Source organism: Alligator mississippiensis, chromosome 9 (assembly GCF_030867095.1).
Source record: "Alligator mississippiensis isolate rAllMis1 chromosome 9, rAllMis1, whole genome shotgun sequence".
In the NCBI taxonomy this organism is placed as follows: Eukaryota; Metazoa; Chordata; order Crocodylia; family Alligatoridae; genus Alligator; species Alligator mississippiensis.
In genome coordinates, this window is record NC_081832.1 from 1,216,326 (window position 1) to 1,242,639 (window position 26,314).

General features: G+C 49.0%; 1 protein-coding gene across 1 annotated transcript; it reads right to left on the reverse strand.

Moving 5' to 3' along the window:
• Positions 1-12: 12 nt before the first annotated feature.
• On the reverse strand, positions 13-23,558 carry EFCAB8 (EF-hand calcium binding domain 8). Its single transcript, XM_059713053.1, has 26 exons — positions 22,931-23,558; positions 21,328-21,446; positions 20,992-21,095; positions 20,513-20,693; positions 19,552-19,657; positions 19,171-19,255; positions 18,928-19,049; positions 17,606-17,679; positions 16,420-16,550; positions 15,797-15,818; positions 12,402-12,525; positions 11,333-11,481; positions 10,713-10,850; positions 9,864-9,971; positions 9,451-9,678; positions 8,982-9,052; positions 8,609-8,813; positions 7,312-7,563; positions 6,268-6,414; positions 5,973-6,191; positions 5,157-5,321; positions 3,143-3,311; positions 2,081-2,213; positions 1,060-1,252; positions 871-966; positions 13-483 (listed from the first exon to the last, which is right to left on the reverse strand). The coding sequence occupies exons 1-26, from the start codon at positions 23,148-23,150 to the stop codon at positions 277-279; spliced, it is 3,768 nt and encodes a 1,255-aa protein (XP_059569036.1). The 5' UTR covers positions 23,151-23,558; the 3' UTR covers positions 13-276.
• Between the last annotated feature and the right edge of the window lie 2,756 nt (positions 23,559-26,314).

A 26,314-nucleotide genomic window follows, 5' to 3' on the forward strand; every position in this document is an offset into this window, starting at 1 on the left:
TCCAAGCACATAAACAAAATGAACGTTACCTTTATTTGCACCATCCAGTGTTATCTCAAATATCATCCCTGTTGAGTGCTTGTAAAAAAAAGAAAGAGATGGCCGGGATTATCTGCAACTATTGCAAGCCAGGAATAAGGCATGCATAGTGTATGGACTTCAATTAGCTGTGTGTTCTTAGCCAGGGACTAGTTTATTACTTATCCTCTACTTTTCTTCTCTGCTGAGGTATGAATCCATATTGCAAAGGACCAGATCAGCTGCTGGCTGCAAAGTTCACTCTTTTTTGCAGGAAGATAAATAATGCTGGAGCGGGGCCTTCACACTCTGCCTTCGGGCATTGGGAGTAGATTGTTTCCTCGCCGACCTTGGTCTGTTGCAAAAGCTTGCCTGAAGTTGCTGCATCTCAACCAGCAGCTCAGGGACTGGCGGCGGAGTGACATTTTGCAGGTCGGCATATTGCATACAGTGGTAGACTCTTGCCTGGATCGAACAAAATAAGGCTCATTGGGAAACATTAGGAAAAGGGATCTTTTGTATGTCTTGCTGTTGGCTTATAGCACTCATGGAAGAAAAGCAGCAGCTAAAAGGGATCGTTCCATCCCTTATCTTTGACCTTGCGCCCTGAGACTCCCATCAGCTTTAAGGTGCAGGAGCTGCCCACCTTGCTTTCAACCTCTGCTCCTGGCTGGGCCCAGCCTGCAGCTCCTTTCACACCCCTGGTGCATGCCTCTTCGTCGTCCCATCCCCTCACCATATGGTGGCAAAGCTTTCTCCTCTACCGCTCCCACATCTCAAACCATCTTGCCATTGGTAAAGACTGAGCATCTTGCTCTGAGCACCGAGCAGTGCAGGAAGAAAGTGGCTTACCTGATCTCTTCTGATGTAGGTCTTTACGCTGGGGAGGAATTCAGGCAAATGCCGCCGTGCTTTCTGTTTGTAGGAACATCCCAGGATCTCGCTTTTCTGTCGTCATTACATTCAAAAAGAGGGTTTTGCTAGTGACACGGTTCCCCCAGGCAAGACGCTCCCCCCAGCCCCCTCCACACTGCTCCTCACCAGTTTCTCCGTCTTCTCCCACTTTTGCCAAGTGGCTTCGACTTGGTCAATGATTCGCTTCTCTTTCAGGGATGTTTCTCCACCCATCTTCTGCACGCCTAAGCTGAGGCCTGCTTTTTCATGCAAATACTGCATTAGCGCAGACTGCTGCTTCTTCAGATGGCCTGTCGACTGCATGAGGCTCTGGGTACGTCTGGTGCACAAAGACATAAGAGGAGGACTGCAAAACTACCGCTCCTCTAGGGAGCAGCCAGCCAGAGGGGAAGCACGCCCTACTCACCGAGCTAGGATTCATTTACAACAGATGCAGTATTAGGGCTGCACAAATAATAAGACAGACCATGGACTGCTTGAAAAATAATCCGGACTCACCATTCTTCCCTCCTTGGGGCTTACTCCTGCCCCTTACGCAGCATTTCCTCAGCCCCCACCCAAAGCCCCAAGTTAATGGTGGGTTTAAAAGCAGAAGAGCTAAACATCTTGCAAGAGGCCAAGCTCTGCATCACCCACTCCGTGATTTGAAGAGGAGTCCCTTGAACGCATGCGAAGACAGAGCCAAGCCTATGAGAGCTACCATCCGAATGGATGCAGGACACATGCGATCAGGGCAGCTCTGGAAAAGCAGGGACTGCATATCATTTAACTGAGATTGCTTATGTGTCATTTGAGCAGAATGGGTAAGACCAGGCAAATTTACATCCAGATTAAACATTGCAGGCCCCATAAAGTACAAAGCACAGCCCCAGTCACGCCACTCAGGATTGGCAGAGAGAGACTGAACAGACACTTCCAGCAGATCAGGGCAGCTGCAGGGCATACACTCTCTAATGACTTAGTTAATGAGCTCTTTTAGCAGTCCTTCTCCTTTAACTTCAGAGCTTCCAGTTCAAATGCAGAGAAGTGCCCCAGTGTATTGAAAGCTGAAGTGACCCAGGGAGAGGTTAATCCCTTTGCAGAGATTAGCACTAGAGAAGTTTTACTTAAATGTGACCATTCAAAGACAGGCTCCTGTTACACTCACTTCCAAAGAGGAGAAGCGCCTTCGTTGAGCACTTTCAGGGTCTGAACAGAACCAACTCTGCGGATGTCCACGGGCACCTTAGCTGCGTTCAGGTGCTGCAGCCTGACATCCCATACCGACTGCCCGAAGGTCCCTGCCATCGAAGCCAGACGAGAAGAGAAAGCTCAGGAGCGGCGGCCGAATGGATAGGCCATTAGTAACTGCCTGGTTGCCCCTTGCAAATCACAGGCATTGCTGGGGACTCCCCAGCCCTGCAACAAGGCAGGTTTTACATGTGAACCCATTTATAACAAACCTGTGGTCACCTACTTGACATGACACGTGTCACTACATTGCACACACATGTGGTTTCACAGTGGTGAGAGGGGTAGGACCACAGGCACTTGCACTGACAGCCCGTCTGTGAAGGGGGGAGCACGCTCGGCCTCCCTTGGCATCAACAGGAGGTGAGGATGCTCAGGAAGCGACAGTGCCGAGCCCACCGTACCCACAAAGAGACCTCCAGTGCCAGCCACAGATAACGGGTGGAGCGGCGCACGGGCCAGCCCCTGCGGTGCGTCGATCTTTGCAAGCTCTTCAGGGCAGTGATCGTCTGACTACGCACACATGTAACTTGCCTAGCACAACGGGAGCCCCATCTCAGCTAAGGCCTCCATGTGCTAACATAACCCAACATCCCTGCCCCGCTGCCCACCCTCAGGCGTAGCCCGCTGCACTGGGGTAGCGCAAACCCTGCAGCCGCCATCAGAGGAGTCTTCAGCCACCTGATTTCAGGCGCCCGAATCCAGGACTTAAACTATTTCTAAGGACAGAGTCTTTTTCATGGGTTCAACTGCAGTTCAACATAACGCTGAACCGAGAGTCAGGCGCCCCTCCTCAGTGCAAATACAGATCTGCCAGTGTGGAGGAACAGCAGTTAAATTAGGAAGCCTGTTACAGCTGCAACAGTAAAAGGGACATGTTTCACTAGAATTAAACTATTCTGGTCACAGAACCAAGGCCATTCTCTAAACAAAGGCCAGCTGACATTGCCGGCTTGCAGTTCCAAACAAATTATTATACCGATGTGTCTGCCTGACAGCAGCCAGAGCTTGATGTTGCAGTCATCACTGGCAGTCACAATCAGCCGGAGCCTTTCCACATACACAATGTGGGATATGTTCTTCAAGTGACCTCTCCAAGAGCTCAGAAGGTCTGGAGCGACCAGGGAAGTAATCCAGCCGTCCAGGACCTGCAGAGCAATGCAGTGATCTTTGTTTGCAAAGACGCTCCTCCTGAGACAAGTCAGCAGCTTAATTTAGAATAACTTCCTATTTCTATGGCACCTATCACCAGGGCATTTAAATACTGTGAGAACATAAAACTACCAAGAACTGGGGCTTTCATGCCTACAGGTTTGTTGGCTGCAATCGTAACAGCGGGAATCCAGTAGATTTTGACAGTTCCTGGGATGTCCTTGACTCTAGCATGCAACTATCTTGATGGCAGTACAGCTGAATTGGCAATAGTCTTGCTTTTGTCTACCAGTTGCACTGGGCCTCTCCAAATGGATTCCACTTACTACAACAGTGGGGAGTTTATGAAGCCAAAGTTAAGATCCTATTTGACTCCGTTTCTTTATTTTAGAAAAGATAAACATTTTAGCTTGGTCTCTTCAGCTTGCTGTGACTTTCTCTTTCTGAGCTAGGAAAGGCTGAAGAACTTGTCCTGCTGATACATGTGGGCAGTGTCCAGAAAGAGAAATAACCCTGACACTGCATATAAAATGATTCAATATCTCAGCAGATCCAGAGATACCTACTTAGAAGTAGCTGAACCGGTCCTGACAGATAGCTTAGCTAAGCCATCCAAGTATTTCAAGATATGTTCACACATTTCCAATAAGCTTCTAAAAATGCACTTGTTTTCGGACACCATTTCCAAAGCAGTTAACTGATGTAGAAGCACAGGTCCACAAGACCTGTGCTCCTAAATCATACAGGTACTTTAGAAAGCCCCAGCAACACCCACATGTGGATAGATATGCAAGGGTTTACCACAGCAAAACTGGAAAGGTACATAGATATATCAAATGTAGTGCCATGTAGGCATTACCCATGCTAGCTCGACTATTAGAAACAGCATGCATGTGTTAGCATGGTGCTCTGCCCAAGCTCATACGCCTCACTTCTCACTGAGGCATGCAGGGATACTCTACATGAAAATATCGAAGGGACATTGTAGAGACCCACTGAATGCAATGAAAAGCTTTGGAGAAGAAGGTTAAGCTGTGCATTGCCCGTTTCACCGACTCCACCTAGTGAAAAGGCAGCGACCCTTTCTTTCAGACTGATCTGGCCACCATTATCCAGGTCTCCATAACCTCAAAGCTTGACTATTGCAACGTGCTCTACACGAGGCTGCCCTTGAAAACCATCCGGAGGCTGCAGCTGGTGCAGAACGCTGTTACCCGCCTGCTAACAGGGTTGGGTCATCAGCAGGGATCCTGGTTTTCTCTGATTTTAAAAAATCCCCAGTTTTTGGTTAAAAAAAAAAAAAAGTAACCCCAAATCAGAGAAAGCCAGGAACCCTGGTCACCAGGAGCACATCACTCCAGTCCTCCAATGTCTGCAATGGCTTCCGGCAGCTTTCTGGGCACAATTCAAGGTGCTGGTTTTGATGTATAAAGCCTGAACAGCCAGGGCATGATATAGCTAAGGGACCACCTTTTCCCCATTACATTCCTAATGTCAGCTGAGGGCAGCCTTCGCCGAGTACTATCAATACACCAGGTCTGCCTGGCAAAGTGTGGAGGAGGGCCTGAAACTCCTCTCTCTTCAGGCCAGCCAGAGCACGAACCTGGACATCTTTCAGAAGTGGTGCAAGTCCTTCCTACTGGGAAGAACCAGAGCTAAGCTGAGACACTGTTTAGTGACTCTCCACTTGGTTGTCCTGTTTGATTTGTGCTAGTTGCCCTTTTAAAGTTGTTCTGTTTCTCTGACTGTGAGCCCTAAGGCTTGGGATGGGAAGGTTGGCATATAAATGACATTCATTAATTCATTATGTAAGCTGCTTCCCAGAGCAGCCATGCTACTACCTCTGTAGTTTGCATCAATGGTGGACTGTGTGTGGCAGGACCTCTGCAGTACCGTGGGATTAAGACTCGAAACTCATTCTTCGCTTTAGGAGATGCTTCTGTCTTTCCCACTTCCGAGACTCTCTTTACCACTTTTGGTTTGCAGTAATGCTCGATGTCCCAGATCTAGAAAGAGAAAGAGAGATTGATTGTGTTAGTAACTTCTTGATTTCCATTGAAAACAGCTTACCCTGTTGCATGCTGCTATCAGGACGGTGTGGAAGCAACCAGGCATCTGTTCCCATTCATACTCAGAAAAGACATGGCACGTAACTGCCAGGAGATCAAAGATATTCCCCATTCCTCTGCAGCTGTGGTTTGAAATGTACTGGTTTGAAATTCAGACCTCCTGTTTCCCCACACAGCTGATTACTTCCACAGCCTTTTGAATGGAAGAGGCTGGTTGATGCACTTGGAAGCGCACGCAAGTCACATGCCCGGGGATTTCATGTCTCATTTCTGAACCAGGCTCCCTAGCGGGTACATCTGTGCAGCAGACTGCCCAGCAGGGCAGGGATACCAGTGCTCGGCCAAGTCAACCAGAAGCAACCTGGCAGCAGCAACCTGGAGCTCCGCGTGAGCCAATTCACTCTGCTGCTGGGGAAGGGGGCTTCAGTCGTCTCAGCAGGACACGCCAGCCCATGCAGAGCTCCGTGCTGCCATAGCCAAGCTGCTCCATGTGCCCGAGTTCATTCGTTTAGAGCTGGGTCAGCGATGCCTAAACAACATGCGCAGACCTACCCAGGGAGCTTCTCCCGGACATCGAGCAGCACTCACTTTAATGTAGCCGAGGGAATCGCCAGTCAACAGGATCCAGTCGTTCGAGTCCGTGGCCATGGCGTTGACGACAGCGCTCTCATCCCTGAGCGCCGGCCGGAACTTGCCCAGCAGACCGCCCTTCCCACCCACCGACCAAGCATAGACGTAGCCATCCGCGGAGCTAGTAAGCAGAATGGCCGTGTCGGGGCTTCGCTCCCGGGTCTGCAGGAAAAGCACCTACAAAAGAGAAGGCAGGATCGCTGGGTGCCCCCAGCCACTCTGTCCAGGACTGAGCAAGGGGAATGCCTCTGACCTTTTGCACAGCAGCTGAGGAGCCCTTCAGCTCCGTCCAGCAATTCAACTTATTCTTCCTTTGTTTGCCAGCTCCAGCAGCTCTTGACTCTCTGGAAGGCTTCCTGCCCACCTCAGCACCCTCACCTGCTCCTGCAGACAGGGCCACCTGCAAAGACAAAAGTGACGTTATTCCCCTTTATTCTACAAAAGTGATTCTTCCCCTCTGTTCAGCACTGGGGAGGCCACATCTGGAGTCCTGTGTCCAGTTGTGGGCCCCCACTACAGAAAGGATGTGGGCAAGTTGGAGACAGTCCAGTGGAGGGCAATGGAAATGGTTGTGGGACTGAGGGGCAGGACGTGTGAGGAGAGGCTGAAGAAACTGGGCTGATTGAGTCTGCAGAAGAGAAGACCGAGGGGGATTGAATAGCAGCCCTCACCTCCCTGCGCGGGGTTGCACACAGGATGGAGCTGGCATGGTCTCAGTGGGGGCAGATGGCAGGACAAGGAGCAATGGGCTCAAGCTGCAGCAAGGGGCGTTGAAGTTAGATATTAGGAAAAACCTTCTCACGAGGAGGGTGGTGGAGCACTGGAAGGGGTTACCCACAGAGGCGGTGGCGTCTCCATCCTTGGAGGTTGCTTAAGCCTCAGCTAGACAAAGCCCTGGCTGGGATGTAGTTGGGGCTGGTCCTGCTTGGTGCAGGGGGCTGCGCTAGATGTGACCTCCTCATTTCCTATGACATCTCATGTTTGCAGCCGCCAGCTGCCCCAAGCCTCATGCTGAAGGCTAAACAGGCCCTGCTCTTTGGAGCGGCAGACTGCATGGGGTGGTAGAAAATAGCCAATTTTTTTTGAGAGGAGAGATATCTGCCAGCATTAACTGAACTATAAGAAGCTCTTTTCCAAGGACAGATCCTGAGGCTTCTTTACCAAGACAGGCAAGAGCCAGAGGCAGCTGAAGAGGAAACATCACAGCTTACGTAAAATGCTTTCCCCCTCCACCAGCTCAGGGCAAGGGCCCAGGTGTTCCTGTTTTTGCCAAAATCACAAGTCACAAGAACCATACCTGCTGCCTCTTGGCTTCCTCTCGTTCCTTCCCTCTGTGCTGTCTCATGCCAGGTGGAGCAGAAGCAGGGGCTTTCCAGTAGCCAGACAAGGAAGAAGAAATATTCTTAGCACTTATGGGCCTGGTTGGCAACCTAGGACTCGCATCCACCCAGCACTTTTTCCTAGCCTCAGCTCGAGTGCTGAATTTCAAAAGCAATGACATGTTCTTTGGGGCACTTCCTTTCCTGGGATTGTCATCCTCCATAAACACCTGAACCACGAGAACAAAGTCATATTACAGAGTGAAAACTCCTTAAAGATTTCCCCATCTTCCCTCCTTTCCATCGCTGTATCCTTCCCCCACTATGCCAGCTGCTGGGCCGCACTACCAGAGCGGTAAGCAGTGTCGTAAATTCAAGCAGCTTTCCCTCCTGGTGGCTCCTGTGCTGAAATCATTCAGCTTACCTTGAGACATGGCTGCCAATGGCAGAACTTGTGACAACTTCAGTGTGAAAAGGCCTGGACTGTTATCACATATGAAACTACCACCTTCTATATAAATTCAGCAAGGGCTCCAACCCCAAACCTGTCTGCAGAGCATCAGGAGAAGAACACGATGCATTTGCAAAGCATGCCACAAACCTATACTGGGATCCCACGGTTCAGGTGTGAGATCTGGAGGATTCTGGGCATTGGCATGCAAGATCTGAGCAGTGACTCAAGGCCCCCCAGTTTCACTCCAGATTTGCTCCAGTGACCCATGAACAGCTGTGCCTCACGCCAGAGCACAGCTGTTCTCACATGCATGGGACAAGAGACAAAACTTCCTCTGTGCTTCCTCCAACTAGAAAACCACCACATTATCTATTGGAAACACAGACTCTTGTACTGTAAAATACCTGCTTTAGAATGGCTGGAGAACTATTAGCGTTCACATTAAGCACTCTTCACCTGGGCTACATCTATCCAGAACCACAAAACCACTGCAAAATCCACAAGACTCATGTGTCCTACCCCAGGAAAGGATGAAAACAAGAGCAGAGACAAGATAAGCCAGGACTGAAGACTGTCAAGACAGCAGCAGACCCAGGGCCTGGTTCCAGGTATCTTAGTTCTTAACTTTGATGACCAACAAACTGAAAAAGTTGTTATTTTTCTAATATGTTCCCTAAACCAGCGATGCAGCTCTGACTCATTGAGCTGATATCCCCTGGTTCACATCTGCCGTCCCTCACTAATGATTGGAATCTGAATTGGACACATGGCAGCACCGTATTGCAAAGGGACCGGAGTTAGCCAGCCGTCCTTAAACTTACTCTGTTTGGCATCAGGGTCAAAGGACTCTGGGATGCATTAAACCTGCAGAACGCCCGCCCTGAGTCTATGTTCCAGATCACGACATCTCCATCACACGATGCAGTAACCAAGAGCTTGTTGTTGTGCATGTCCATGGAAAATATATCTTCTGAGTGGTAGCATTTCCAGTGTTTGTGTTCAAATACTTCACCTGCTTTGCCATCTCTAGTAAGAAAGATTAAACCGTATCATCCCTAAGACTATAATCCTCATTCAGACATTGTCTGTAGAAAGTATACTGTACTCAGATTTAGAGGTACCAAGCCCCCAATGGGAATGGAGGATACAGACTTTTACACTGGAGGGTACAACCCACTCCCACTTCTTACTTACAGATACCACGCAACTCTTTTACTCCACCCAGATACATATATCTTCTGGTTGATGTACAGAATCCCACTGATCTATGAGACAGACACAGAAACAGCATTACAGCACAGCAGCACTTAGACATTGGCCCGCATATGCAAGCCCCAGATTTGTGCACATTTTAACTGCCCACCCTGTGTCAAGGTCACCCAAATGACACGCCGAAAGGTGGGCGTTCACAGGCACAGTCAATGCACCAGCAGTGCCTGCCTTCCCAAAAGAAAAGCAGCTTACTGGTAACTCAGTTTGGAAGCATCTCCTCCCTCTTCCTCAGCCTCGCACAAAGCACACCATTATGTGATCACCCCTGCTTCCTGGCAGGCTGAGTCAGAGCTTAATGAAATAGCGCTTCCCTCGGAGGCCGGGGCACAGCAGAAACAGACCTGACAAGGGCTAATAAAGCACCTCTCCCTCCCTCTCACGAGTTGCTGACCTCAGTTTTATCCAAGCGAGGCAGCTCGAGGAGACAGTCCCCGTTATTGAAGTTCCAGAACTTGATCGTTCCATCTTTCAAGCCCGTGATGAGACGTCTCTCTGCACCGTCAAAAGCCATGGCCGTGACTTCTGTCTGCTTCCCCTCCGAGGCCTTAAACTGCATCATCTTCTGCCCGGTCATGATATCCCACACTCTGACCACGCCACCGTAGCAACTGCTGACCACCTGAACAGAACAACAGGAAGAAGGGCACACCGCCTTTTGATCAAGCTCCTGGGCATTTCTATGCCACAAGAAGTGCGAAGCAAAGAGATCGGTGCATTACAGACGCGGAAATGTTATCATTGCTGTCTATTAGTGACCAGAAGGTTCAAGCCAGTGCGTTGCACAGGTTTTCTCCTCGCACTTACCTGCTGGAAGTTCTTGTTATACAATGCTGCACACAGAGGCTGGTCATGGGATGTGATTTCTGAACCACTGCCCTCCATTAATTCTGCAGCAGCATAGAGGATGCCAATCTGGATGGAAACAGGTAAAAGCCACACGCTGCAAATAAACACTCTGCGAGTTGCGGCTTTCCGAAATGACCAGCCTTTCTGCAGACATCAGGCAGAGGGTTGGACTAGATGACCTCTGGAGGTCCCTTGTAGCCCTAATTCTCACTTCTTTTCTCTACGATGCATCTAAATGTCCTGCCTTTGAGAGCTGGCACAGCTAGAACTGAGGCCGCAGCAACAGCTGCCCGGTATTGGCTAATGCTTATGCAGGGTCCTCCAAAAAACAACCCACAAGCGGTGGAAGTTGTCAGCGTGTACCTTCAGACAGCTGCCCCCAGTCATTCATAACTTGGCCGAGTGCTCAAATGACTTGATCTGGGCTTCTGAACACAGCTGTTTAAATACTTTTAACCCATGCAGGTTGAGCCTGGGATCAGAAACTCCTCCTGAACCAAAATCCAATATGCATTAACACCACTGCCATTATCTCCAGTTTAGTTAAAGCACAGTGAAGGCAGGACCTTAAAAACATCCAAATGCATGCACCCCACCTACCCTTGCTTCAGTGGGTACTAAGCCCCTCATAGGATGCATGCAGAACTGCAATCCCGGGGGACTAGGGTAGATGACCCAAGGGTGCTGTTCAGTCTTATGTCTGCAAAGGACTCACCAATTACTAATGGGTGATGTGTTAATAGAAGAAAATCATCCTCCCCTTTCATGAGAGGAAAAGCAGCACTGTGCATTATACAAACAACTCACGGAGGTGGTGGTGCAGATGAGGACGTTGTTTAACTCATTGTAATAGACGCCAATGATAGGACAGTTCCCTAATGAGATACTTCTGCTAGGAATGGACTGCAGACAGAAGTGATCCAGCAGGTCCCAAATACGGATATTCTGGAGAACACAAGGCAGAAGCCAGAAGTCAGAGGGATGGAGACATTTGTAAAGCGTGCGATGGCTTGTGCTGATTATCTGCTCAAACCAAAGGTAATAAATCCTTTCCAGGTGCTCCAGCCAATCTCCCAAACACATTTGTAGTCACCACATATTTCTAACTGAGTTTTGTTCGCTGCAGTACTCAAAGGATGGAGGTAAAGGACCTATCAGATAGAGACAGCTCTCCCCTGGGTAACTGGTTTGGCTGCAGATTCCAGGGAAGTCAGAATTAAAGAATGAAGCTGCACTAGCTTTAAATGAAAGTAGCAGCTCCATGAACCTCATCCAAATCCAGCTCATCACTCAGACACAGCAGTCCCTACATGCCCTGGACTCGCATAACCATCATTTATTATGTAGAGCTGGTACTTCGACAGCGAAGTTCTCCCAGTCCCCAAGCAAAGCGAGACAGGGCTGTAGATGCAACAAGCCATTCATACCTTATCTTTCGAGATGCTGAGGATAGTGTTTCTGTACCCACTCACTATCACGTGAGTCACTGCAGTAACGTGGCCTTTCATCACGGTTATGGGGCTGTTGGTCACGTAGGGGTTCCAGATTCTGATCAGCGGATCCAGTCCCCCAGTCACTAGAACGAAGAAAACACACGTTAGTCGCACAGAAAGGTAATGGGGCATCTCCCTTCTCCATCGTCCCAGGAAGGAAAAGCTGGAACTATACATCAAAACGTGCACGGGGCCCTGAGCTGACCCTGCTCCAGTTCAAAGTAGCTGCCACTTGCAACCATGTTGGTAATAGCAGGTCCGGTGCAAAAGCACAAAATCAGGATCAGGGTAGATGGGTTGCAAACTTCGTATGTTCGGCTCCAATCTTTATGGGACAGTTATTTGAGGCTCATTTCCCTGCAATTCTGCAACAGGACAAGGTATGTCTGCCAGTGCAATACTCTGTATCTCTGACCTGAAACAATTATTCTAAAACTGCCTCAGAGATGCAAACAGAGCCTGAGAAATAAACGTAATGCACCTTTGCTTCATCTACGCTGCAAATACAAGTACGGAGGTTAGACTGCCAGCTGCCTAATATTTCCCTGGGGATGATGATGTAGGGAAATGGCACGAACATGCTGCTTTGTTGGTATCTTCAGTGACAATTGAGATAGCAATGACAAGCAGCAGGAGGAAGCAGCAAATCCTTGTTGCCTATGCTCCACTGAAGCCCTATTTTGAGGGTGACCATAGGACTTAAATGGCATATAGGTCTGGTGCCAGTCTTAATGGCACAAGACCTATATGTCTCCTTAATGCACCAGCCTCTACGATGGCGTTGCGTTGACTCATAAGGGAAATGGTTCAGCTCTCCAACTACGAGGGCACAGCTATTAAAGTAACTAGCTTCTGTTGTTTTCTGCAATGGTTGCTTAAAACATGGCTCCCTATAGTCAAACATGTTTCTGGACCCTGTCCTTTTTAAAAGGGGTCTAAGACAGCAATTAGAGGTGAGCATGACATCAGCTGTGAGGGGAAAGAGGAGCCACGATGAACTTACCGAGGACGTTCATCCTGGGGGAATAGTCGAAGCAGAGAATGCCTTTCTTTAAAGCAATGGCGGATGATCTACAAAGCAGAGAGAACAGAAATGAGGCACTCTCGTGGAAAAGCTTTAGATGGTCCTTTTAAAAACGTGTTGCAAATGTGGTGGTAAGCCTATGGAGAGCATGTCTTTTATGCTTCTAGGACACTGCTTATTAATTGAGCAGGGGAGACGGAGGCAGAGCAGTGCTGACAAACAGAGAACAGGTTGGAAAAAGAAGGAAAGAGAGAAAAAGAGCAGGGAGACTGATAAAATTAGCCAGACTCTATAGCTAATCCCAACCCTGGGCTCAGACTGAAACCTCCGATATCAGCACACCCAGACTTCAAAGAAGTTCCCATGCAAAGAGGGCAGCTCAAAGCCATCTTGCGGGAAAAACTGTGAAGGATGAGAAGGGACCAGAGTCTTCTTGGATCTCCATGTTTCTTGTCCTCCCCACCCCAAGCCCGTTCACAAATAGGGCCAGAAAGGGAGGCAGCCCCATGGCCCAACTCTCGCACTGTAATGGCCAAGGCAGCGTTGAGCCTCCCCTTCCGGAGGCTGGTGCACAGGTTTGGTTTTGTGCCCCCGGTCTTCACTAGGCAATCGGACTACCCTGTAACCAGAACACAGCACTGCACCACCCACGTCCCATCCCTTGAGCTGAGCAAACACGAGGGAAAGACGATGCTGCTGCAGGAGAAGAGAGGGGATGCACAGGACAGAGGGGATGGGGTCACAACCCTATTGGGAGGAAGAGACGGAAAGCAAGAAAAGGCCCGAAGAGACAGCATCGCTGCGCACGTGCCCTGAAGGGAGCTGCTGCTGATACCGAGGAAAGGCAACTTCCTCTTCGCACACTCGCTGGGCTGCAACAACAGCCAGGACAAGGGCTGGCTACAGACGGTTTATAGCCCGAGAACAGACAGCCGTAACAGAGGAACGGCCTGTCAGGCCAAGCGACAACACCTGCAGGGAGGCACCAGACCTCACAGAGCCATCGCTGTGCAAAGGGGCAATTCCTGAATGGGAAATGAAGCCAGGATCTGGACAACAAACTGTTATTTTACGAGTCCTTTGTGCACCCTCAGGTGCTGCCTGGGCCCAGGGCTTAGCAAGTCAGCCCCTGCCAGCACCCAGTTCAGTGACACCCACCAGTGCATCGAAAGGTCCACGTGTTGTCATCTGGAAAGGGAGCTGGACTGTCATGTATAAACATTAGACCACCTCCAGCAAGTGGCTTATTAAATAAGTAAAAGGTAGGGCAGATTTGCACCTCATAAGGTGCAAATTTACCCTGCTTTCTACTGAACTAACACAGCTACTGCCTTTTTATGGAACAAGTAACCTGGCTGGAAGACCAAACTGGGCAGTCAGAGAGCACACGATCGTTTAAAGTCACCCACAGGCTGAAGTTGATTCATACTAAACTTTCATCCAAATGGAAAAACAGAACAAACTGCAGATCTGACCCAGGCAGCACCCGACAAATAACTTTGAGCCAGCTCTGCTCACGCGGCTCCCGCTGGTGAGCGAACGGGTAAAATAAAGCCCGACAGTACCATCTGCTGGACATGCGCTAGCACAGCTTTACTCGGAGCCAGCAACATCCTCTAATTCAGCCCTTGAAACCTTAATCCAAGCTGTTTTTGACTGGAGACGGACAGACAGACCAGCAAACCACACCCTGAATCCAGAAGTGACAAACACGGGTCGAAAAGGATCGTCAGAACTGCAGACAAACCCACTGCTAGGACAAGCCTGGTTCAAATTCATACAATCATAGAAAACAAGGGTTGAAAAGGAGCTCAGGAGTCGCATCTAGTCCGACCCCTGCTCCCAGCAGGACCAGCCCCAACTCCATCATCCCAGCCAGCGCTTCGTTGAGTCAGGTCTTAAACACCTCCAAGGATGGAGATTTCACCACCGCTCTGGGCAACCCGTTCCAGTGCTTTACTCCCCTCCTGGTGAGAGTCAATCCACCCTCCTAAGAGTCAATCCACACTTCGGAGACCACGCTCTTTAAATTCACAGGAGTCACCAAAATCCTTTCCTTTAAACACATCTGTGATGGGGCTGCTACTAACGGAGCAGATGTCTGAAGTAAAAACACCAGGACCAAACAGACTGTTAAATTATACAAATTATCAACAGAGAATTCAACATTATTCTTCCCGTTGGCTCCGACAATAGATAAATTTAAATGCCCAGGTGCCGGCAGCCCGCGACTGGGGCTTCAGAGTCCTGGAAGTGGTTATTTAGCATTCGCATCCTTTGTTGTTCTGGAATTGTTTGGACAGGCAAAGCTGCAGATGCAGAGACCTGCAATTTGCAGACAGCAGCATTATTCAGCTTGCTCGAGAGCAAAGTGTCACATATATTGGGAAAACAGAGAGGAAATGGTGATTACCAGGGGCCGGGGGAAATTGTAGAAAGGATAAAATTGTGGATCCAAACCGTTGTCAGATGTCTCTGAGATTTATAGCAAGCCAGTTACTGAAATATGTATTTGGTCTGTTGCCAGGAAGCTGAACAGCAGCCACCGGGCGCTCTGCTGCATCCACCCATTAGCTTTCAGGAGGCAGTGGCCTGCTGCCAGGGCTCACGCTTGGAAGAGTGAAGAAGGGGGAGGGGGCCATTCAGAAACAAAGGGGTGGGGAGCAAGATTTCCAGAGGCGGAAAGCAGTAAAGAAGAGAGAAGCATAGGAAGAGAAAACCAAGAGCAGAAGGAGGGAGAGCACGAGGGACCGAGAGAGCAGAAGGTGAGCAAGCGCTGCAGAGGAAGGAGTGAAAGGCGTGAGGAGCAGGAGGGAACTTGCACCTGGGGATGCAGCACGGGGATGCTCACACCATGGGCTCGAGACGGCCTTGGAAAACAAGCCTTCTCCTTGCTCAGGCTTTCAGAAACATGCCCCTGCTCCGTCCCAGCTGGCTGACGGACTGGAGCGAAACTGCATCTCTGCCTCCGCGCCGTTTCCCAACTACCCCTGAGCCTCCCCAGGCATCTCCCTCCTTGCCCCGAGTCCCGCTTGCCCAGGGCAGCTCAGCTCTGGCCAGGCTGCCCCTCCTCAGCACCACGGCTTCAAAGCAGCGGTGCAAAGCTGAGCTCCGGCAGAAACAGGACTGCCCTCTCTCTGTCCCTGGCAAACTGCGCCTAAAGAGACCGAATTAGCCCAAAGTCAAGAAGGCAAGGCAGAGTTGCACCTTATATACGAACCAAGGTAAGTAGGTAGATATAGAAAGACAGGTAGAGCACAAGGTTTCATGGGCTGCAGCTCACTTCAGATTATATACATCTAGCTTCTTTGGTTAGTCTATAAGGAGCAAAATTGCTCCCGCACTACCCAGAAGTCCCTCTTCCCCGTCCCTACCCTCTTGGAGATGGCCAGGGAACTGAAAGCAAGAAGCCAGATGGGGCTTCAGCTTCCTTATTGTGCACATCAGCAAATTTTGTTCCCCTCCCCTGTACAGGGAGCTTGTAGGGAAGCATGCATGATTTACTAGACACCACAGAGAGGTCCAACTCCGCCAGAAAAGTGGACCTGGAAGCCCAAAGGAAAACCTGAACTCAAACAGGGACTGCACAGAAGATCGGTGACAGACCAGACCAACTCATGCAGGCCCACCCCAACCACCACCCACTTCGGGAAGGGTGGGGTACTTTTAGCTCAGACCCATCTCTAAGATACAGAAGACAAACCCACACATCTGCCATTTTCCAGAAAGAGATGTCCTGGGTCTACCCGAACTGCCCAGTAAAGACTGTTCTGACAGCCTGGGGAAAAAAAGCTTCACTTATTTGCAGGATACCAAACAGTGTAAGAATGACAGGCCCCTTACACACTCTCCCTGTAATTTATGTTTCCCAAACCCTGAAAGTTTGGTCCCCATAGGTTTTTCCCAGAGCTGAAGGGAACGTTAAGAGGCTGACAACACAGTCTGCTACCATCGTGACGGATAATTTACAAAACGGAGACAAAGAGACCTGTCTTACTGGGGTTTACCCTGGTTATTTAGTGGAAGTGCAGTAAGCACCATGGCTCCCTTATCAGTTGCTGAACAGGAGGCGACGAGATTGAGCTCAGGAATGAACTTTATCTGGTGGCACCAGTCCTCGTGGAGAGCCTGGAAGAGAGGAGAGACTGTGCTTAATGACCCCGTGGGCTATAAACCAGGGCACAGGCAGAAGCACGTGCTGCTCCGCTGCAAATCTCAGGGGGTCGGCAGGGAACCCGTGTGCCGATATAGCAGTTTCTAGGAGCAAGGACAGCGCCGGTGAAAAGCACCGGGTGAGATGCGAAGCTGAGAAGAATGACAAATCAGGGGAAAAGGGTAACGCCGCAGAAACAGATACGTTAGGGTGGCAAACGCAGCAGAAACCCGGAGAGGAAGGGAGGAGCCGCAGCACGTGCTCAGATAAATGAGGTTTTGAATAAACTGGGGTCTGCTTAGTGCCAGATGATGTATGCACCCAGGGTCACATACAAATGACATCCTAACCCACATCTGAGGAACGGGACTGCTCGGCTCAAAGGGACTCTGATAGCCAGGGAGATATGTAGGGTTTTTTTTAAATCAGCTTTCCTTAATAGCTTCTCATTATGGGAAGCGGGATCTCAGCAAGGAGAGGAGAGTTTATCCCAAACAGCAGCATACTCCACCCTCAAGATTAAATGCTCTCAGCCTAGAAGGTCCGCATAGGAGCTTTCCTAAGGGGGGGCAGGAAATGGGAAACTTGACTGCACAAATGTGTGGCAAACTGCATTTCTGTTTCCCCCATCGCTAGCTCTTCTGCTTTTTGGCTAGGAGCAAGTGAGACTAGGGGGCATCTGAACCCCAAAGCCTCCAGGCTTGCACGTAGGATGCCTGCCATGGATTTGGGGAGTATCCAAGCCCAAGACGGATGGGTCTGGCAGGAAGGATACTTGTCCGGTGGCAGACACACACACACAGGCTGGAACGATTGAAATTTGGAAGTTAAACTATTGGGCTTTGCCCGACATAATTCAGAACTGATCTGGCCCTTGAAATTAAATTTTAAAAAATTCAGTGCTCCAGTGAGCCGTCAGAGCAGTGCGCTGGGTGCCGGACTTCTCTTTACAGTGCAGTGCAAACACATCTCCAATGCCAAGAGTGAAAATGATGGTGGGTTCAGTGCGACCAACAACACAAAAACTCACAGGCATTCGGAAACTGCTGTACAGGGAGCCCTTTTCTTTCAGGAGCAGCTGCATGGGAATCCTGGCCGCAACACCTGGGGAAAAAGACCACGGTAAAAGCAACAGGGTCATCCCGTCCCAGTACTTGCAACCGTTCTCCAAGGAAAGCTTTCACATTCAGTGCTGAAATGCATTCAAAGCAATAACAAGCAGCCTAACCCCATCAGTGCCTCGGGATGGTTAGCTCAGAGTGAGACAAGTGAGAAGAGGAAAATTTGAATCTATGAGACTTGTGCACTGTCATCCCTGCTTTATGGTTCAGAAACATGGACAACATATGCTAGGCACGTCAAGAGACTGAGCGGCTTCTGCACGAGATGCCGGCAGAAGATCCTGAAAACGAAGTGGGAAGACAGAATACCAAACACAGCGGTACTGGAGCACGCGGGACTGACACACTTAGCAGCCACTGTCAAGAAGAAAAGGTTGCAATGGATCGGCCATGTCAGAAGAACAGGAGGAGACTGTATCCCCAAGAATATTTTATATAGCGAGATTTGATTATATAGCGGGGTCGCCCTCTATGGTGGTACCGCAAAAGAGGTACAAAGTCGTTCATCATCAACACAGAAAGCTGGGAGCAGCGCGCAGAGTCCTGCCTCATCTGGAAGCAACATCTGGCACCGGGTGCAGCTCAACATGAAGCGGCTTTGATCCAGGGGCGGATGCAAAGTGAGAAAGAAGAAAGCACTTGGACTCCGGCTCAGACAGCATACAGATCTGGGGAACTTGTAACCAGCTGTGTTGCTCTCAAATTGGTCTCGTCACCCACAAACGGATTCATCAGGCATTTGACTAGATCTCTTACGTGTACACCGTGATCCAAAGGATCGACGGCTGTCGAGATGCCTTCCCAAACAGTAGAGCCTGCTGGAAGGACTGTTTAGTTTTCATAGATCCACCTAAACTGTCTGAGGAGAGTGCAGCCCTCACAGGGTGAAGGTATTGGCCGCAATTATTCTACACCAGTGGTTTTTAACCTCTCTTTCATTTGCAGACCCCTTTGGAAATGTCACGTGGAGGTGCGGAGCCCTATGAACTGTAAGTGTGGGTATTCGCATGCTATTGATTGATCATAGTCATCTTCTGCTGACCCCTTAAATCTACTCTGCAGACCCCTGGGGGGTGGGGGAAGTGGGAAAAGCTCATCATCTCAGATCAACACCTCTGCTTCTGAAGTCACTCCTGCTCATCCTTCAGGAGGACTATTTAGGTAAACTCTCTCTTTTACCCTCTGCAGAAGAGCATGCCACGCTCCGGGCACTGCTGTCAAGTCTCTGTACCTGGTTTAATTATATAGGGACGAACGTTGAAGAGTCCATTTGCCAAAACATTCAGGGAGGTGAAGATCAGAACATTTCCTTTCGCATCACCAGCACAAAACACTCCTTTGTGCCCGTCTGTCCTGATTCAAGCAGAAACACAAGAGAACAGATCAGACCCCAAAACAGAGCAGTGCACAGGTCTGCAAGCAAAAGACCTATTTTAGACAGATAATTTACCTTCTGGAGAAGTAGGTAACCTACCAGTAATCCAGGGCTGTCGCACATCCTTCCAGCTCAGCGAGGTAGAAAACCCTGTCACATTTGATGCCGCTAATATCAAAGAACTCTGTGCATATTAAAAAAAAAAAAAAAAAAGAGAGAGAGAGAGAGAGAAAAATCCTGTGAAATTACCATTATCTTGATGGGGGTTCGTTATCAGACTGAGATGGATATCCGGCACCTGTCACAACCACGGGTGTTTGTCTGGTCACTCATATATACAGGTGTGTGCTATAGACAACATGAATGCAATGCACATGCAGCAAGGCTCTGTGCCCATGGGAGTTAATGCAAATCCCCATTAACATCAGTTGTGCTGGATACGGCCCCGAGCCTCAGAACGGGGAATAATTTTCTGTTTACCGATAGTCCGTTCAGTAGATGCGATTGCCAACAGGCTGATATTTGGCAGACACACCATGTCGATGACCCACATCTTATGCGTGTGCTTCCGCTTGGTCTGGTCAAGCTGCAGAGAGGAGAAAAACGTACCTCGGTAAGTCCTGGAAGCCAGGACAACTTGGTGTTTGAATACTTTTTGCAAAGCACAGCTTCTTAACAACTCATCAGGCAAAACACCTAGCAGCCTGAGCTTAGGTCGAACTTGCAAGGGGCACCTGAATTTCACCCCAAGCAAACAGCACCTCTGGCATTTTCCGCTCCTAACAGCATTGGAGACCAGTACCTTAAAAAAGATTTTTTACTGTTGGACATGCAATAGGGATGAAAGCAGGAAAATAGGATTCCAGGGGCTAATTGGCCATATCCTGTAGTGCTCAGTCCTGATTCATTCTCTTGCATTCGCAGTCAGTAAAAGAAGACGACTTAGCAGACAGTAATCTGAGCTGAGACCAGATGCTTCTGTTTAAAAAGGCTCCCTGGGGAAATTAGTACAAAATATTCCTTGTGTGAAAAATTGTTTTCCTCTTATGCTCCCTCAATATTAGTTTTTGGAAGTGGCAGCAGTAAAGAGGGCCTGACACCACCCGAGTGCTGAGCTAGGGGACTCCAGTCCAGCACAGACCTGCCTCTCTGCTGGCAACTCCCCGATCCCGATCCCAATCCAGCGCGAGTGCTCTGCAGTGCCTGCACCTGGGGATTCACTGCTCAGGGCACTGGGCAGAGGAGACAGCTGGGAGCAAATACAGCTCTGGTACATCAAGAGTTGCGGCAAATCTGCAGGGCCACAGTCCTGCTCCCTTGTGTGTTTCTACATGGTTAAATGGGAGAGGATCCTGCACACGGAAAGGGCAAGAGGCACCGTGCTGGACGGACCACACAGGAGAATCCGGGCTGCTTTCCAAACAGGGATGCGAGCACGTACGTGGATGGTGCGGAGCAGCTTGAAGGCATCGCTCCAGTAGAGCAGGACCCCATCCCTGGTGACCATCAGGAACCGCCCCGACAGGCTCCGGCTGCTGCTGCTCTTGGCTGCCTTCTGCTTGTCCCTGGCCCAGCCCTGGCTTGGATAAAACTGCACCTTGATGATTTCCTGGCCTACCATCCTGAGCAAGGGAAAGAAATGAGATCAGGGGAAGGGAACAGACTGCCAGGAAAGCAAAGGGGGTGATGAATGTCTGTAAGAGGCTCTGAGGGGGGAAGGCAGGTTGGGAGCAGAGGGCGAGTCACTTAAGACTCATAAGGGAGCCCAGCACTTTGCAGAGGAACTAAAGACCCAGGGGCTTTTGAGCCGAGGAGAGACTAGAGAAGGCAAGATGAGGCACACGGTAAGGTCCCGAGGTTATTGGCGCTCGAATGCGGACCTCTCGTCCTTGGAGAGCGAAGGGCTAAGAGAGATCTTACGCGGGGATGACTTTCATAGGTGTCTGAAATAACAGATGCGATTTGCCCTCCAGCATGTCAACCTTCCCCCTGTATTGTAGTAGCATGTAGTTCAGATACTCCTCCTGTAAGAGAGACAGCAACATCATTAGCATGGTATCAAAGGGAGAGAGTAATTAATTATCTCGGGGTCTGCGGTGCTGATGGATACAGAAGGAATTATGGGGAAATAACGATGAACATAAACACTGATCTCCACCAGCATCGGACCAAATTAAACAGAAGTAATCAGGAAATTATTTTTCCTATTGCTACCTGCCAAGCATTATCTCTGATTATACAGGATAGGAGCATTACCCAGACCACGGAGCCATCGCAATTGCTGTCAACCTTCATAAACATGACATCAATATCTTCATTTTCAATATTGCCCATTATCTCCTTCACTGCTTCGCGGAACTCCTCAATATCCAGCCCTGAAAGAATAAGCACAGTATATCAGCCCTAGGTCTTCCACACAAGTGTTTATTGAGGAAACAGACCATGAACAGACTGCATCTTAATGGCACTAATATTCAAGGCAATGCAAACACACCACTGGAGGCAGATTCTTAGTTTATGTATGCACTGAAGGCATGCAGTTGGATGTCTAATCTGCTCACACTACTAACTGCAACTACGCAAGGAAGGCAGACACCAGTGTGTGCAAATACACACATTAGTTACTGGTGTGTAATTTCCCAAATTGCATGCATGTCAGCGGGGATTGTTAACAGTAGCATGCATACAGGCACATGATAGGTGTATGGCTTCCTTGAAAATCTAGTTTTGGGTATTCAAGTACATTTTTCAGTAGGGATTGCTAAGGTTTTCCTACCGTGCCTCAACCTGAATCAGTATTTGTGAGGGTGATGGTGCACAAAAGTGCCTTAGTCTCTGTTTGACTGCCTGCAAGCCACAGTTGTGTGTTTAAAAAGGGAAGTGAAATTAGCAGACAGACTTGGAGAACAAGCTGTAACATGGAAGGAAAAAGATGCACATTTTTAGTTTTCATCAGATTTTTCAGCTTGCTGCATTTTCATGTCTCCCCTTGAACCCTGCACACCACCTCGGCCAAACAACGAACTTCCCTAGATTGTGCGAATCTCAGGTGTGCTACCCTTAGCATTTCTACGTCGGCTCATATTCCAAAGCATCTCGACAGCTCTTTGGTAATACCTGGAGGACCACATCCAGAGATCACACCAGTCTGTGTGAACGGGCATTGCTGAAAATCAGCCCACTGCGAGGACAAGCAAACACACTGAGCTATGGCAGGAAAAAAGACTAACCACAAGGGAAGACTAATGTCTGAATACATGTCCAGAGAGATAAAAGGTATGCCTAAACTCTGCTCCTGATCTGCCAGGATTAGTCAGATTCTTTCTATGCCGTATTCCCCCATTTGTAAAAATAGACTGGTAATACGGGACGGTTACACTGGGGATTTGCGAGGGCTAGCCAGTGTTTAAAAAGAATTCAGACATCTTCAGCCAGAAGTCGGAGAATATCATTATACTACGTTGTGTCATCCCATTTAAATCATCTTTTCCAACCTAACCTGGAGCCAGGAGGACTGTTTCCTCCTAGCTGCCTAAATAACGAGCCTGGCTTCCCATGGTATACAAGTAGGGCACAGAAGCCAACATCTAATAACAGAGAAAGAAGAAATTTGTTTCTGCCTCACCCTACAGAAAGCCAAAAAGTTAGGGGGTCTCCATGCACGGACAAGACTTTCTACATGGTGGAAAAAGCAGGATGCGAACTAACGGATGGGGCTGGAAGGGACTAGGATGCTGAATGCCATTGAGTAGACTCTAGGCGTCTCAAGAAGACAAATACTGTAGTTATCAAACAGTAAATAAGCAGAGGTAACAGCCTTCTAAAAACGGAAGAGCTTGGGGCACGGGCTCGTCGTCACCTCTGGTTTTGTCTCTGTTCGGCTTCTGAAACATTCGCGCCAGTTTTTGCAAGTGCTCAGAACTGATCAGATCCTCCACCTGCTGTACGCTGGCCGCGTCCACGATGTCTGCAAACTCCCCCATGCGTCTGTGAAGGGAGCTTGCCCCGCTGGCTTTGCTCGCGAGGATGCTGACCTGGAAAACAGTTGGGAACAAGGACAGCCTGGACGGTGCTTGCATCACACTCAAAACAGTCCCTTCAACGTGCGTCTTGCAGCGAGGGGGGGAGAGGCAGTCGGGCAGATCAGTTATTATAAGACGACTAACAAGGCTGGTATTTAATTATAAAGGCACTATAAACAGAAATAAGAGGAACAGTTTCTGTCCCAAGGACCTTGCAATGGAAGGGACCAGCCCGGTAAGCTCTTCCACACACGGGCAAGCTTTACTAACGATTGTAGCCCCATGGACTTTGGTGGGACTGATCCGTGATCTATTGATGACCGTGCAGATGTGCACCACCTGCTCTATTTTCATATTATTTTATAGCCGATTTAAACTCATGCAACTAGCACAGATTAGATTCATTCCTGGCGTGCAGCCACCATGCGTTATCCTCATTTAGAGGTCCACACGGGCAAGGCTACAGCTGATGTAGCCAGCTCCTTGCCAAGCTCTGCAGAAGTCCAAGAGCAAGAAACATGCCAAGGGCATCCTCCAAAGCCGAGGCATGGCTGAAGCATGGCAGCACTCTGTCTGGTCCTAGCAGCTTGGCCACAGGCTGCTGGATGCAACCGGCACAGCCCTCAGGGGCCCTATGCCTCATGCTGGGGCCTGAACTTCCCCCGGGTTGGGCACAATTTTGGTGAAATGAACACAAACACCCAGACTGCCCACACCTGAGCAGCCCTGGCGTGGAGCTGAGCCCCAGCGAGGGAGGCACTTGGACCCAATACGTGCCTCAAACCAGGAAGCACTGTAATAAGCTGCAAATTGTTACAGCATGGCTGGTTTCCCTTAAGAGCTCATAACAGTTTACACTCTTTTAAATTTAAAATGTGACTAGCAGTCTTGCAATCATTTAAAGCTGAAAAATCCTGAGCAGGTCTGGATGCAATGACTAGAGAGGACGTGTGACAGATTGTATGAGGGACACCACTCAGCCGTCCAAACGTCAGCGCGTTAAGCTCGGAGGAAAAGGACAAGGGACATGATAGTGCAAATGAAGCAGAACCACTGCCACACCGCTGGGCTGCAGATTTTCTTTCCACATCACACCGTGCCCATCCACACCGCGCTTGTTCTTTCTTACCTTTTGCCTCACTAGACCTGGCTTTAGGGTTTTTTCACTTTCAGATTCGTCTCCCCTGAAATGTCAAACATAATGCAAATATATCTATCCGTCCATAGGTCTATAGTGCTGTGACCGCTGTGTATGCAGACACCCACGCATAGGACAGACCCGCATGATTAAGAGACGCCAGAGGTAGGAAACAGACTGATAGACTTGCTTTCAACTCTGAGGATGGTTATTCATTATTCCTATTAGTGCAAATTGAAGTGATGGAGGCATGGGTTTGTAGTACTTGAAGGAAGTAGCCTTCTCTATAGTGCTTGAGGTATTTGTGATGCCAGCCCTTCTTATTGCACAACTGCAACACCTCGGTAACAAAGAAAGGCTTCTGTCTTGATCAGCACCAAACACCTCAGGCCTTTTGAAGTTGATCATTAAAGGACAAATATTCAGGTACACCCAACTACTGAAATCAGTAAGAGCAATGGGAAGTGGATACCCAAACCCTTCTGCCCCAGAGAGGTAATAAAAAAGTCTCTATTCTCATTTTATATATGAGGAAAATAAGAATTTCTAAGCATGTTACACTGATTAACTCCCCGAGTACCCAGCAAGGAACTGGATGATTAAAAAGAAGGGTTAGGAAAGGGTGGTTTAGGAGGGAGCCCGAGCAAGCAGAGAGATGCTAGCTATTACAAAACAAGTTGCTCCCAGGGTGCCCCAGCCCTCAGTACTCACCAGGCCAGAGAGGGAAAGGTGCCAATATTGTGAGACCTTGAAGACAACTGTCTGCTCAAGATCCTGGGGACAGCCATGATGCTCCTGGCTCCTGCTGCGCATCTACTGAGGACTTTCAGTGCAAGGCCGTAAGCCAGCTCAACTATGATGTCACTGTGAGAGCTGTGACATCATCCAGAGAGCTTCCAGGTGGAGTCCTGTCCCCTCTGCTGGAAGGAGTTCTCTGCATCACGGATCCACAGGGCAACCCACCCCTTTGTTTCCCCTCGAAGGACTGGAAGTAGGCAGTGCCTCTTCAGTGCATCCACCCCAGCCCAAAAATAAGCCAGCAAGAGGCTCTGCACCAGACCCCTGAGAGAAAAATCTGCTCCCGCTACCTGAAAGGGGAACATCAGGAAAACTGTTCCCAAGGATTTCTGACCCTAGAGTCTCTCCCACTCGACTCTTTTCAAAGCACACCAGGAGAGCACGTTCTCTGCAACGGATCAGCACTCAGCTCCCTCTGGACTTTGTCTTTAACCACTTACTCCGCTCTCGTTCTTGCTAAGAAGGGCTTATTGAGAGGCCAACTTGCTGCTCATGATATAAAAGTATCAAACAGAACTAAAATCGTATTAATCAAGATATATTCTTGAAAAAGTAACCGCACAATATTTGAAGCCTGCAGAACAACTATTCTTCTACCTTCCATAAGTGTAACAGTAGCTACAGAGAGATTTTGGAAGTCTTGGATGCAACCACTTCATGAAATGCCTTTGCAAGAAGACAGCAGTTCTCTGGCTTGCTGAAGTTCTCTGCAGACTTGCGGGGGGGGAACGACACAACCAAAATATCAGTTCCTGTTTTCTACGTTTCCTATCAAGTCAACCACAAACTCTTAAAAGGGTTGCTGCGTGAAAGTTAGCCAGGTTTGGCGAGTGGCTAGCAGAGAAAAATAACTGGATTTGTACCATGATTTTGCTTCTTTACAATGTAGTCACCCTACACCTTTATCTAGCTTTAACTGAAGACACTAGAAAGGCACACAGGGCTGTGCCATCCACAATCCATCTGCAGACCAGTGTGGGAACGACTGCACTGTACCATGCAACTTGCAAGAAAAACAAACCACACACAAGAAAGGGAAATCAAATCATTGCTGAATGTCTACCTGGCAATTCCAAAGTTAAAGTATCATTAGGTAGCGTGTGCTGCTGCAGATCATAAAGTTCCCGTTTTGGTCTATGACTTCAGACTTGATGCTAGCTGTCTGCTACAAAGGACAAGAGCAGCTTGCAATGTGACGCAGCTGTTCTGGAGAGTCAGGCATTTTCTAAAAGTGAGGGGTTAGATGGGAAAGCATTCCTATCCAAATACAGAATTGGGTTTTTAT

Excerpts from the sequence above, each read along its gene's own strand:
- EFCAB8 (XM_059713053.1), bottom strand. The coding sequence starts at position 23,150 with ATGCAAGCACCGTCCAGGCTGTCCTTGTTCCCAACTGTTTTCCAGGTC. Across the intron at positions 2,214-3,142 it reads GCTGTCAGGCAGACACATCG|GGACCTTCGGGCAGTCGGTA; the intron begins GTATAATAATTT and ends CTTCGATGGCAG. Across the intron at positions 1,253-2,080 it reads GGCGCTTCTCCTCTTTGGAA|ACGTACCCAGAGCCTCATGC; the intron begins GTGAGTGTAACA and ends TTTGTGCACCAG.